Raw genomic sequence first — 14,082 nt, 5'->3', positions numbered from 1 at the left:
TGCATATTTTAGTTGGAAACAAATATACTTTACTCAGGAGTAACTGCAGTTATGAGTGCGGAGGGATACGGCACGTTGAAAACGCATGCTTATAAAGAAATCGGTCTTTTAAAACGGAAGTCCCTTTCTATCTTCCTGCGTCGGAGTGCAGCAGGGATTTTGTATTGGTGGCATTTTATTCAAGAAAAAGTCAACGAAACAATCAAGGTATGTGAATAAATGTTACACTTTGACTAGTAGTTATATTAGCCGCATTATTGACGCTTTTCTTCAATCGCCGTTTTGCTTTAAAAAGCTAAATATCCGTTTTTTGCCATTTCATCGCTAGTCACGACATTGTGTTAGCACCGCCATTGCCCATTTCCACTAAATAACGGCATGTCTTTGTCCCTAAACGGTGGTTTATGCGTTTTGTATTCGCACTGTTTTGAGAAGGCTGAACATCATTGCACACACCTCATTTCCACAGTTGTGCTAATGTGCATCTCGGCCCTGCGTCAAAGCAGGTGTGACCAGGATGACTGTGCTAATGGCTTTATTGGGCAATACATCTCTTTTTAACCCATGTATGGTTTAACATTTCACCATGTTTGTTCATCAACATTACAAGCTATTACTACATTTTCTAATTTCAATTCAGAGAAATCCTGCAGTATGGCTGGTTCAGCTTGGGGTTAAATAATTGAATTGACTGGGGAGGAATACATGGTAGTCTCCATTTTAATATCCTAACCCCCCCGGTTCTCCCATCATGGTAAATGGCCGCTAGTGTAACACTCGGCCCAGTCTCATAATGCTTCTTTTGTATTGGTTCTTGACTTATAAATGGTACCGTCGGGTTTTTGGTAGTTACAATTAGTTAAAAATTTCCGTAAATTTAGATTTCTCCGAATTTGCCCGACTTTTATCCGTGGTCGGCGGTCGTTTAACTTCGGACTGATGTACTGCTCTATGGCTTTTGATCTCGCACTAGGAAAAACTCAAGGATGTTATATTTCACGAAACGTCTCGCCCGACACGTGCTTGTAGTCTCCATTGTCTATGTGACGGCGCCATGTTTGGTTTATGGTTCCTGTTCAGCAAGTGTTCCCGGTATGGGCCAACCGTTGTCTGCTAATATATTGAATTTGCATATTTTCCTATATTGGGTATTAACTGGTCTCCTATTGTCACTTTTCAGATGCCTGAAGATATGCGCCAAGAAGAGGAGCCGGAGACCTTTGCCTTCCAGGCAGAGATCGCCCAGCTTATGTCCCTGATTATTAACACCTTCTATTCCAACAAGGAGATCTTCCTTAGGGAGTTGATCTCCAATGCCTCTGATGTAAGTTGATGAGTGTATTTTTACTTTTAAAAACGAAATTGATAGGGTGGGAAATTAATACGATTCATGTTCTTTGGCCATTGCGGATTAAGTTAGCCATTTTGTCTTTAATAATTAATTGCATTTTTAGAGCTCTTTTCAATTCAACTTGGCACTCGGAGGGAAGGAAGCTGTATGTCCCCTCATCCATAACAATGTTCTCAATCAACAATTATTCACTTTTAGGCTTTGGACAAAATCCGTTATGAAAGTTTGACTGACCCCACCAAACTGGACGACGGAAAAGAGTTGAAGATAGACGTCATCCCCGATGTGGCTGCACGTACCCTGACCCTGATTGATACCGGAATCGGCATGACTAAAGCTGACCTCATCAATAACCTTGGAACAATCGCCAAATCTGGCACCAAGGCCTTCATGGAGGCTCTTCAGGTATGAGAGCAACCGGTCTATCAAGTTTTCCTGATAACCGTTTGTTTGAAAGCTTTGCTATTGCTGCTACAGCAAGCAGTTGTAGCCGAATTAGACCAGGTTAATGTGGGAAATTTAAAATTAATTTAAAAAGGAACAAATGTTGGTCGATGTTCAACTTCTTACATGCGTTTTTTTTCTAGGCTGGAGCTGACATCTCCATGATTGGTCAGTTTGGTGTGGGTTTCTACTCTGCCTACCTGGTTGCTGAGAAAGTGGTTGTCATCACCAAACATAATGATGATGAACAATACATCTGGGAGTCTTCAGCTGGAGGCTCTTTCACAGTCAAGGTCGACAGTGGTAGGTTCACATTGCTACTTATTTAATTTAAACGAGTTAATTTATAAGGATCTCAAATTGAAGTCATTCCAAAAATTGGTTATTAAGCCCATCCTAAATGATGTTCTCAGGTGAGCCCATTGGCCGTGGAACTCGGGTGATTCTGCACCTGAAGGAGGACCAGACTGAGTACATTGAGGAGAAGAGAGTGAAGGAAGTGATCAAGAAGCACTCCCAGTTCATCGGATATCCCATCACCTTGTTCGTAAGTACTAGATCACATGCCTACTGATGGTGGTTTATATCTGTGCTACAGGAGTGTGCTAGGATGTCTATGCATGCGTTGACGCTATGTATATTTGACACGCACCCTTTAAAAATGAAAGGACATGTTGTGCTTTACCATAGGTGGAGAAGGAGCGCGAGAAGGAGATCAGTGACGATGAGGCAGAGGAGGAGAAGCCAGAGGAGAAGGAGAAGGAAGAAAAGGAGGAAGGCGAGGACAAGCCAAAGATTGAGGATGTAGGCTCAGATGACGAGGAAGACTCCAAAGACAAGGACAAGAAGAAGAAGAAGAAGATCAAGGAGAAGTACATCGACCAGGAGGAGCTGAACAAGACCAAGCCCATCTGGACCAGGAACCCAGACGACATCACCAACGAGGAGTACGGAGAGTTCTACAAGAGCCTCACCAATGACTGGGAGGATCATCTTGCCGTCAAGGTAACCGCCTGCACTGGATTGTGCATGTGTTCATAAGTATTCAACAAGTCGGGTGGCATTAAATCAAAATGGTATTTTATGTGGGGGGACTCAACTTTTTCCTTTTTCACAGCACTTCTCAGTGGAAGGACAGCTTGAGTTCAGAGCCCTGCTCTTCATTCCCCGTCGTGCCCCCTTCGACCTCTTTGAGAACAAGAAGAAAAAGAACAACATTAAGCTTTACGTCAGGAGGGTCTTCATCATGGACAGCTGTGAGGAGCTCATCCCAGAGTACCTGAGTAAGTTGGACACTCCCGTGTTAACCATGTGGCTGGTCCTGTTTCCAACCTTTGGCGTTGTGGTGGCCCTTATTGTAAACGTAATGTGCCCGTTTAATGAGACCATTTCTTTCCCTTGCAGACTTTGTCCGTGGCGTGGTGGACTCTGAGGACCTGCCCCTCAACATCTCCAGGGAGATGCTGCAGCAGAGCAAGATCCTGAAGGTCATCCGCAAGAACATAGTCAAGAAGTGTATGGAGCTCTTCGCCGAGCTGGCCGACGACAAGGAGAACTACAAGAAGTTCTACGATGGCTTCTCAAAGAACCTGAAGGTAGGAAGGGAAACATTTTGAATGTGTTAGTCCTTTGGAGAAAAAGACTTTGTCCCGAAAGACCAAATTGTCATTTACTTTGCATCTAAAAAATTCCCTGTTTTTCTTTATAGCTTGGAATCCACGAAGACTCCCAGAACCGCAAAAAGCTCTCAGAGCTTCTCCGTTACCACAGCTCTCAGTCTGGGGATGAGTTGACCTCCCTCACGGAGTACCTCACACGCATGAAGGAGAACCAGAAGTCCATCTACTACATCACTGGTGGGTCTGCCTCTACTTGCACAAAACTAGAATCCAACTTTTGCAAGACATTCATTTGACTCCACTTTACTACTTGCTGTAAAATCATGAAGTCTAATTTTCCTAATTCTTTCCATAAGGTGAGAGCAAGGACCAGGTTGCCAACTCGGCCTTTGTGGAGCGGGTGCGCAAGCGTGGTTTCGAGGTCCTGTACATGACGGAGCCCATCGATGAGTACTGCGTTCAGCAGCTGAAGGAGTTTGATGGCAAGAGCCTGGTCTCTGTCACCAAAGAGGGTCTGGAGCTCCCTGAGGATGAGGAGGAGAAGAAGAAGATGGAGGATGATAAGACCAAGTTTGAGAACCTCTGCAAGCTCATGAAGGAGATTCTGGACAAGAAAGTGGAGAAGGTCAGCAATGTGACATTATAAAAAGATCAATGCGTTTTTTTATAAATTACTTAAAAACCTCGATACAATTGACAATGTCTTATTTGGCAACAGGTGTCCTAAAATATCATTTGATGTTGGTGAGTTAGTGTGGTCATCGAAATGGTTTGGGATTTGTGTGAAAGCATTGCGTCGAAGATGGTGGATCGCACGTGGAAGATGGAAAAGCATTTTTGAAGGCAAATGAGTAGCATAGAAACAATGTATTTCTGACTAAGTATGTGAACTTGCTGTTTGGTTTTTGTTGTACCATGTTGGTCATTAACAAGGCTTGGAGATGTTTTGGTTTTTGCAGTAACTCTACTAAGACTTTATGGTATTTGACTACCAGACACTGTCTGTGTGTGACATAACATTACTTACCTGCATGCTTCACTCACATTGGAGCTCCTTGATGCGTTATGAATACATTTAATAAGTCTGTCTTAACGACCTTTCTGACAATGTGCCGTTTGCTGCCACCTACAGGTCACCGTGTCCAACAGACTGGTTTCATCGCCTTGCTGCATCGTCACCAGCACGTACGGCTGGACGGCCAACATGGAGAGGATCATGAAGGCCCAGGCCCTCAGGGACAACTCCACAATGGGCTACATGATGGCCAAGAAGCACCTGGAGATCAACCCTGATCATCCCATCGTGGAAACCCTCAGGCAGAAGGCCGACGTCGACAAGAACGATAAGGCTGTGAAGGACCTGGTCATCCTGCTGTTCGAGACCGCCCTGCTGTCCTCCGGCTTCTCCCTGGACGACCCCCAGACCCACTCCAACCGCATCTACAGGATGATCAAACTTGGCCTGGGTGAGCTTGCTCTACTGTTACAGCCGTGGCGTGTATCCTGACTAGTGGCACCAGTTTGCTACCCCAGTGGTCCTTGTAACCGATTCCATGGACTGCAGCAACTTGATATGCATCCAACCTAACCCACCTCCTCTATCCGTCTTTAGGCATCGACGATGACGACGTACCCGCTGAAGAGCCCACCTCCGCCCCCGCCCCCGATGTGCTCCCCCCACTAGAAGGAGAAGACGACGCATCGCGCATGGAGGAAGTGGACTAAAGCAACGCTTGGGTCCAAGCCTTTAGCCTCACCTTTTCAATTGTACATCTTACTGGGAAACATGGTCATATCTTTGGTTATAAGAAAGTCTAACTCCTGTTGTCCAGTGGACGTTGTCTTTCCCAGACATTTTTCCTTTTTGCTCAATATAAAAGTTAATGGTGACAAACACATTTTAACCAGTACCCTGTTGCACTGAGTTTGATTACTGGCCGGGTCGATGTGTGAACATGGGGAATGGACATTCCATGGTGGAAAGGGGTCCGGTGGATCGGTTCATGTGCTACAGTTGCATGAGTGGACTGCAAGATTCCTTTGCCTGAGTTCAGGCTTGTCTGTATTCAGTCTTTTTGTTTTGGAAAAAAATAAAAGATGTTATACCCTAAATCTTGTCTGCCTTTCTATCAGTGACTGAAATCAATGACCCTCCCATAAATCTTGAGCAGTGAATTGCTTAGAATCCACCAGTAGGTGGCAGTGGATTCCATAAAGTTAAACGGTCAATGTCCCCTTAAAAAAATGGAAGGGGCATATAAATAAACTTCCATCATGACTTGTATCTCTGTACCATGTGCATTATATCAATACCATGTATGCCTAGAAGGGGGCTAATTCGTTAATTGGACAATGGTTTCCTTTGTCCATTAACCTACTTTGAATGATGTGGATGCACCCATCTCGGCCTGCATGTTCATATGAAGCTAGTCCTAAGCATGCGTAAGGGGAGATTAACCAAAAAAACAACCTGGTTTTAAACCAGGCTTCTTTGACTTCGTTGAATAATGCTTATCTTGTTTGGAGAAGGGGCTTTTTCTTTTACATAAAGTAACCTGACACTAGTGTCAGGTGCGATGGGTGATGTTTCAGTAAACAAGATTCAAAGGCTTTCATCTGAATAACTGACGGATCGACTATCCACACAAGCTGGTAAATGGATAACTGGGTGTGGCCCAAACTCACAATGACCTTCTTCGGCTTTCCCATGCATACAACAGATGTTTGAGATGTGATGCTCATAAACCTAGATTCTGGGTTTTTAGGAAGACAGATTACCATTATGGTATTACCAAGGTAACATATTACACGTATTTCCATAAATGGAAACGGTCCAAGGGAATGAACATAAAATGATCTTCCATTGTGGAAACAACTTTCTACACAGCCTCCTATTTCCTATTACGGTACACAAAAATGTATTCTGAGGAATACATTTTTCTTTAAAGAGCTAATATTTATCTCTAACTGATTAACACACTTTTTCCAAACAGAGCAGCTTTACTTTATCCAGATATAGTTCATAAGTTATCCCATCTGGAGTGGAAGATCAAACCACACCAGAAGTTCACAACATTAATTCATGTATTTTAGTACAGTACAAATTATATTTTTGGGGGAATTGTGGGGTTGAGGGTAAAGTAGTCCAGGGTGTTTAAGCTTGGCAAACATGGAGCTTGTGGGTACTGCAGTCCACGTCTCCAATGAGAAGAGAGAGGGAAGGGATTCTGTTTGGTCAAATAGCTACTGAGAGATGTACCCCCTTAATATGACCCTGGAAGAGACATAAAGACAGATACATATATAGATGGCTGTCCATCAAAAATACACACATAAGGTTGGCATTTATATCTTTGTACGGTATATAAAATATGTTTATTATATAGATGGTTTGGAGGTGGCACTGCACTTCAAAGTGGTCCAGCGTATTAATCTTTATCATCCGTCAACACACCAGGTGAACGCTGGTGGTTTCTAGTATCAAACGCGCACATTGCATTAACTACAAGCTATATAACAAAACAAAATGATTTATCACACACACACACACACACACAGGCTACCCGAAAAATATCTGCCCCTTTTACAACCCTTATTACAACTCCAGCACACAACATACACTCAATGACCTTGTAACACAGATCACAGGCTACCCGAAAAATATCTGCCCCTTTTACAACCCTTATTACAACTCCAGCACACAACATACACTCAATGACCTTGTAACACAGATCTTTTTGTAATTCGAGACTGGGTCGAAGTCTTTGAAATAATGATTAACCTTTTGATGCGTCATTAAACATTGAGATAGTCAGATCATTAACCCATGTGTTCGGTAAGTCTCGGATTCGTCAGTTGACATCAACTCAGCTACCTCATGTTAACTATTATTTTACAGTATGTTTTCGTACTGGCAATAGAGCGTTGGGCATGGGGGTGGTCGTGGCGCCTCTAGGAGACTAGTTAGTATCACTAGTGTGTAGGGTGATGCGAGATGAGCTCAGAGGGGATGCCCATTCGTCCTCCGCCCCCGACCCGTCGTCTAAGTGAGGTGGGTGATGTGTAAACCATGGTTTATGTGTGAGCATGTGTGGGGGGTCCAATGTGCGAGTAGTGTTTCTGACTGATATGATCAGGGTATGATTGTAAGCCATCTCCCGTTATGAGTCAAGGCTACACTTCCTACGAACTCCTCTTGGTTCCGCGCAGCCGGAGACGCTACAGGGTTTGTGATGAATAGTGACGACAACAAACGCTTTCCGGTCGAGTTGTAAGCAGAGGCTAAAATAGATAACTGAAAAAGGTCACAACCTTTCAGAAGGCGCCCCAAGTGGAAACCAGGGGGTCGGATAAGACACATCACATTTGGTACGCATTAAATATAAAAACCACCACTGCTATACACATTTTATAGTTAACTTATTGTATTTATTATTAATCCAGTTACTTGGGTAAATACACAAATAATATAAACACAAAAAGGAGCAAAGTATCCACCGTTTTTTGTACTCACACCTACATTCATATCACACACACACACACACACACACACACACACACACACACACACACACACACACACACACACACACACACACACACACACACAGTTTTCAATTAACAAAGGCTTTTGTTTTTAAATCCATCCACATACCCAAGTGTTTGTAAGAAGGCCCGTTAAATCATAGAATAAGTGATATTTGAGAAGGAAGAGTCAGGCAGACAAGACATAAAAAAGAGACTGCTTCTCTAATCTCCATAGAAGGCTCTTATTGAGGTGATTCGCTAGACTTTCAGTTGTTTTCTTTGCCAATCCACCAGTACAAGTGCAGGTGCAGACAATTCCAACATTGAATTATTCCTAGCACTGGAATGATCTTTCTCTTTGAAACATGTTATAACTAACATTATTCTTTTTTTTTTTGGCCTTGAGGTTGAGCCTCACCGTGAAATGACACCTTTATGTGTATAGGAGGAGGGTGGGATTATTTATCGACAAATATTTGTATGCGTCAGGTGACCCATAGTTGACATTTATTCAAGTGTTGTGTAACTTATTCTCCTTTTGTTTTCTACTTTCTTGAAACAGGCCTCCTTTCTCACAGAAACATTAAAAAACAAATTTGACCAGACAGTTAGTAGAAGTTGTTCCCGGCCGTACCTTCAATGTGGAGAAGTGCCCGTTCTCCTTACAATCCTTCCTGGTCTGATCTTGTGTCGCGGTAAACATGATGGAACACAAAAAGTTGGATGTGCATGGGGTTGCCAGGTTACCGCAACATAGCAACGTCAGCATCTCGGGCAAAACCAAGCCCAGTACCAAACCACCACCGAGGAAGAGCTTTGACATTGATTGTTGATGGTTTTGTTGGTGCCTTCATCAAGTCTTTAGGGGATGGGTGTGATAATTACGCTTTCATAAACACACTCACATTATGACGACCAACTTCACAGTCACTGAAGATGAGTGACGACCGGCAAGTAAAGTCTTATTAATCCCTTTGAGCCATCTTGGAAAAATGACAAAGAACCCGAAATTGCAGGATCCCTTTCAGTGTCTTTACTCAAAATAAAGAAATAATGCACCCCTGGAATAGAATAAAATAAAACCGGATTAAAAACAAAAAAGTAAAAATACAGGTTACAAGTTTTAAACCATCGTGCGTACAATCAAAAGGGGCCACCGGAGAAAAAATGGCCTCTGCTCTCATTTCGGTAAAAAGAAAACCGAAAACAAAGAAATCCCTTCCCCCTCCCCCTGCCCCCCACAGCCAGCCTCAGACCTTCTGCGGCGGTGGCAAGGTCGAGCGCCGGCCGGCCTTAGCGCGGCTGCGCGCGTACAGCCGCAGGAAGAGCGCCAGGAACACCACGCCGATGCCCAGCACGCCCATGGCGGTGACGGCGTGCCCGTAGAGCAGGCACGACAGCAGGATGGCGATGGCCTGCCGCAGGGTCATGATGATGGTGAACACGGCCGCGCCAAACTGGTTGATGGTGTAGAAGATGAAGAGCTGGCCGCACGCCGAGCACACCGACAGCAGCGCCGCGTGGCACGCAAAGTCCGGGTGGCGGTGCATGAAGGCCAGCGCCTCCACCAGCGCGCCCTGCTCCAGCAGCGAGCCCACGGCGAACAGGCACGAGAAGAGGTTCACGCCGAACATCATCTGCACCGACGACATCTTGTACTTGAACAGGTGGTCCTGCCAGTTGGACGTGAAGCTGTCGAACACGATGTAGCCCGCCAGGATGACGGCGCCGCTGAAGGTGGTGACCGTGGACGGCTGGTGGGCCGCCGAGCTCGACAGCAGGAACAGGCCCACGCCCACCGAGATGAGCGCCGCCGTCAGGTACTCCCAGTACTCGTAGCTCTTGTGCGACACCATCTTGCCCATGAGCATGACGGGGATGACCTTGGACGCCTTGGCCAGCACCTGCGTGGGGAAGCTGATGTACTTGAGCGCCTCGTACTGGCACCAGCTGCTCAGGATGTTGGAGAGCGAGGCGAACGAGTACTTGTAGAGCGGCGCGCCGTGCCGCGGCTGCTTGATGGTGAGGCACCAGAGGCCCGACACCGTGAGCGCCAGGATGCGGTTCATGAACACCAGGAACTGGGAGTCGGTGAAGCGCTCGCCGCCCGCGTCCGGCTCGCCCACCGCCTGCTCCGCCGGGGCCTCGCCGTAGGAGCGGGTCATCACGCGCTCCTGCAGGACGCCCCACGTCAGGTAGGAAACCTGCGGCAGTGGGGCAACGGTGGGCTTTATTACAGTGCTGGTGACATGCTGAATCCTCCATCACTCTTTTCATGATTTACTTTCACAGCAGCTCCTAAATTACCGGCAGGGCTGAACGATTTGGAGAAATAATCTAATTCCGATTATTTCGACCAATATTGCAATTTAGTATGCGATTTTTCTTTCTAATGTTCCTTATGTTCTGTATTATTCACTAAACAAGTAATAAATCAAACAATAAAATAATAATAAATGTTTTTTATCGCAGCCTTTGCGATTTCAAATCGCGTTCTATTACATCTTGATCTCAGTTTGAATTAGATCAATCATTCAGCCCTATCCTAAATGCTAAGAAACAGTTGCATTGCTACAATACCTTTGTGATAAACCACATATACAGGTAGATATTCAAATGCCACGTCAAATAGGACAGGAAAGCTAGTCAGTGGAGCTGTGGTTAGTCTGGATGTGATCCTGGCCCTTCATTTGTGACCACACCATGGGCCACCCCATAGCTGGATGTAGGCTGAGGCATGGGAGTATATGAGGGTGCGTGTGGTAAAACAAGCTGACCTGAAGGCCCACCGCACAGAAGGTCAACTTGAACATCTGTCTGACGGGCGATCCGGAGTCCACCTCTACCCTGGGCGCGCTGGACACCTCGTCCAGCAGGCCCGACTTGGTCTCGCTGCCGAACACGCAGGCCTTGATGATGGCGCTACAGATACCGTGACCTAGCGTGAAGGAAGGCAAACAGGACGGACGCCCCGTTAACGTCTGTGTTAATCCAGGAGAGATTTGACGGGGAAGTTCGCAGATTTAACGCATTTAGGCTACCGTTGGCGTAGCGGGAAAGAGTTTTTAAAAAGATGTGATGCACCAGAGAGGGGAGTATACCAAGTCACAGCCAGGGGTCCCTGGCGCACTCGCCATGTTGTCTGGTTAAGCCCGTTTGTTAGTTTGCGGTTATTTCGCAGGCAGTGACCGGGCTGCAAACGGTGCTGGCTTTTGTGTTTATTTTAATTTATTGGAAAAAAAAAACAGCTTGGAGCCAAATCCTTTTCCTTCAACCAAACAAAAATGTTTCTGTGATGCAAAAGCTGTTTTTCTTAAAAATAAATATGGACACTGATTAAAGTGGAGAGGACCAGGGAGCGGTACGGCGCTGCTAACCGGTGTCCTGGTAGTTGGTGCGCCTGAAGTAATTGATGAGCAGGTAGCCGGGGATGATGATGGTGGAGTAGCCCAGCATGTTGAGCAGGAAGCGGAAGGGCCACACGTCGTGCCAGCCGTCCAGCAGAGACCCCTCGCCCACCGCCGCCGCCGCCGCCGCCGCCGCCGCCGACCAAGAGATGAGGAGCGCCAGCGCTGGCCACAGCCTGCGGGGAACACAGACGCACAAACACAGCAAAAAAAAAAAATCACCGCTAGTTAGTCGTAGGGACAAAGCTTATGACAGCCATGGACCAACAGCTGGGCTGAGAGAAGAGACTTTCAGCCTTGGTCCGGGGCTACCATTTGACCTTTTTTCCCCCATTCTCTTACCTAACTGTGCACGCCAGTTCACAGTTCCCTGGGGGAGAAGAATAGGAACACGACAAGAACAAGAACAGATGACTAGAATAAATATGGATGTTGGTGAAGAATTTGACATGTCACAACATCCGGAACATGTCCGGACCATATCCCTCTATAGGAAGTCCCTCACTCACTCTTTCTCCTCCAGTCCAGACCCATGTAACTGAAATGGATATTGCTCCGTCCAAGCTTGACACACTACAAAAAACAAACATATGTAGCCCATTCCTTCACTTTAACTTTGAAACAGCGTGGAATTTGACCTATAGTTAAGGGTATAGTTATGCAACCTATAGTTAAACAACAATGTCTACTATGTGAATCATTTTGAATGGCTGGTTCCAAGTGACAAAACTCTTGCCCTATTACAAACCCTAACAACTGTGTGATTGAAATATCAGAATTCAAAAGAAAACAAGATTTGAAAGAAAAACCAGTTGAAAAAAAAGAGCTTTTACAAAAGAAGGTTATGCGGTTTGAGAATGAGTCAACCGACTACATTCTCAAACAGCATATCTTGCTTCACAGTTCCAGCATGTATTTAATTTCCCAGATATTTGAACTACTAAAAGATAGCCCTGTGCATATGCAGGTAGCACACCGTTAGTCCACAGACGTATGCATATAATAATAAGACCATTGAGCTGAAACCGTGGCACAGAAAAATGTGCTCCTTGCTGTCGTGGCGTATGTGTATCGCATTCACGCCGAGGGCCTCCGCCCAGGGGGACTTGCTTGCCTGGCTGCATGACTCACACAGGTCCTCTTTGTGTGGGACTGTACTCCAGCCAGGGCAGCCACACCACAGAACCAGCAACCCCACTGCAGCACGGCGTGTACTTGGGAGACAAGCACTCCGTTACATGGAGGTATGTAGGACAGTGCAACGGAGAGGCAACTTACCAACAGGAGCACTGCATTGACTTACTCAGGGGATGAACTGATGTCATTTTAGACTGTGCATCATGTGTCAAAAACACGCGACGATACGAAGGAAAGTTAACTTAATAAATAATCAAATCCATCTCCACATGATACACAGATCAACGTGACAACGAACCCCCTTCTGGGATCGGGCTCGGACATATACATATACACATAAACCATTTACAAAAAACGAAAATCGGGGATGTTTGAGACATTATCATCAAATCTCAGGAAACAAACATAACACGAGTATCAGCATGTGATACTGATCGTCTGGCCACTTGTCAACAAAGGTGCACCGTCATCTAGATGAACGTAGACATGTAGGAGTGATTCCATGAAAAGTTTCGAGTGAATTAAATATTACAAAGGCATCTTATGTTACCTGCATGAAGTAAATTTCATTTTCCCCCACTGGTTGGCCCGACACCTGGCGTGCACGCCACTCGATTTAAGCGGTTCCGCCGGGGCCGCGCATGTAGCCTCGCAGACACAGCGGTTATGGATTGACGTATAATCAGGTGTCGATGTGCTTTTATCTAGTCTCCAGGTCGTATCTTTTCCCTGGGTCTGCTCAACTTCTCTTCTGTGTGTTCACTTGTTCAGGAAGGGAACCTCCTCATCGCATTGAAGGGATACCGGAGTAAAGGAGTAACACGTTATCGCTGTGCTGCCCCCTAGGCGAGGAGGAACAGATGCACATACAGCCGATGTTTGCTCCAGACCTCGCTGTTCCAGATTTAGTATTTCTAAATTGAAAAAAGTTTTTTAAACTGATATTGACATTGATGTATAAATATATAATGTCTGTATTGCATTAAAAAATTGAAGCGGCTCTCGCTAAGAAATTGTAGAGAAGATGATCGGATGAACGCGTAGCCCACGTCCATTTATCACTTTGTTTCTAAAGCTCATCACAGTGACCTTCAATAGGCAATAAAGTCGGATTGTAATTTTGGCATGCATTTTGGTTTATCAGTTCCCTTTTCGGTGATAGGTTAGTATAAGTACAGGTTGATATAACTGGTTTCACAAACCCCCCCTAACGGTAAATAGCTTCTACGCATAACATCCAAAACGGAACAAGCAACCACAGTTTCAGAACATAATGTTCCCGTTGGCAACCACACATGCAAGATATTCATGTATTTCTTGTTCTAGGGGGGGGGACACATTACTTATTTCAACAGGAAACAAGAAATTCCACTGTTGCACACTGAAAGGACTCCATTATAATCTTGGCTCCAAACTGGTGTGTGTGTGTGTGTGTGTGTGTGTGTGTGTGTGTGTGTGTGTGTGTGTGTGTGTGTGTGGGTCTGTGTGTGTGTGTGTGTGTGTGTGTGTGTGTGTGTGTGTGTGTGTGTGTGTGTGTGTGTGTGTGTGTGTGTGTGTGTGTGTGTGTGTGTGCGCGTGCGTGTGTGTGTGTGTGTTT

The 14,082-nt window shown here is 45.5% G+C and overlaps 2 protein-coding genes across 2 annotated transcripts; one reads left to right on the top strand and one right to left on the bottom strand.

Moving 5' to 3' along the window:
• The first annotated feature begins 97 nt into the window (after positions 1 to 97).
• On the top strand, positions 98 to 5,526 carry hsp90ab1 (heat shock protein 90, alpha (cytosolic), class B member 1). Its single transcript, XM_056581132.1, has 12 exons — positions 98 to 207; positions 1,181 to 1,324; positions 1,550 to 1,756; positions 1,939 to 2,098; positions 2,209 to 2,342; positions 2,486 to 2,800; positions 2,913 to 3,078; positions 3,200 to 3,390; positions 3,504 to 3,651; positions 3,771 to 4,039; positions 4,547 to 4,880; positions 5,027 to 5,526. The coding sequence occupies exons 2-12, from the start codon at positions 1,181 to 1,183 to the stop codon at positions 5,137 to 5,139; spliced, it is 2,181 nt and encodes a 726-aa protein (XP_056437107.1). The 5' UTR covers positions 98 to 207; the 3' UTR covers positions 5,140 to 5,526.
• A 1,543-nt stretch (positions 5,527 to 7,069) lies between these two features.
• Positions 7,070 to 13,804, bottom strand: slc35b2 (solute carrier family 35 member B2). Its single transcript, XM_056580686.1, has 4 exons — positions 13,036 to 13,804; positions 11,319 to 11,524; positions 10,719 to 10,879; positions 7,070 to 10,145 (listed from the first exon to the last, which is right to left on the bottom strand). Exons 1-4 carry the CDS (start codon positions 13,053 to 13,055, stop codon positions 9,192 to 9,194), a joined length of 1,341 nt encoding a protein of 446 aa, XP_056436661.1. The 5' UTR covers positions 13,056 to 13,804; the 3' UTR covers positions 7,070 to 9,191.
• Between the last annotated feature and the right edge of the window lie 278 nt (positions 13,805 to 14,082).

This window comes from Gadus chalcogrammus, chromosome 21 (assembly GCF_026213295.1).
Source record: "Gadus chalcogrammus isolate NIFS_2021 chromosome 21, NIFS_Gcha_1.0, whole genome shotgun sequence".
Lineage (NCBI taxonomy): Eukaryota > Metazoa > Chordata > Actinopteri > Gadiformes > Gadidae > Gadus > Gadus chalcogrammus.
This window is presented reverse-complemented; position numbering and strand designations above follow the sequence as displayed.

Bases quoted from the DNA above. Each gene is read 5' to 3' on its own strand.
- hsp90ab1 (XM_056581132.1), top strand. From the start codon at position 1,181: ATGCCTGAAGATATGCGCCAAGAAGAGGAGCCGGAGACCTTTGCCTTC. The intron at 2,099-2,208 runs GTAGGTTCACAT...TGATGTTCTCAG, and splicing joins CACAGTCAAGGTCGACAGTG to GTGAGCCCATTGGCCGTGGA. The intron at 3,652-3,770 runs GTGGGTCTGCCT...TCTTTCCATAAG, and splicing joins GTCCATCTACTACATCACTG to GTGAGAGCAAGGACCAGGTT.
- slc35b2 (XM_056580686.1), bottom strand. From the start codon at position 13,055: ATGAAATTTACTTCATGCAG. The intron at 11,525-13,035 runs GTAACATAAGAT...TGTTCCCCGCAG, and splicing joins ATGAAATTTACTTCATGCAG to GCTGTGGCCAGCGCTGGCGC. The intron at 10,146-10,718 runs GTCAGCTTGTTT...CCACTGCCGCAG, and splicing joins TCTGTGCGGTGGGCCTTCAG to GTTTCCTACCTGACGTGGGG.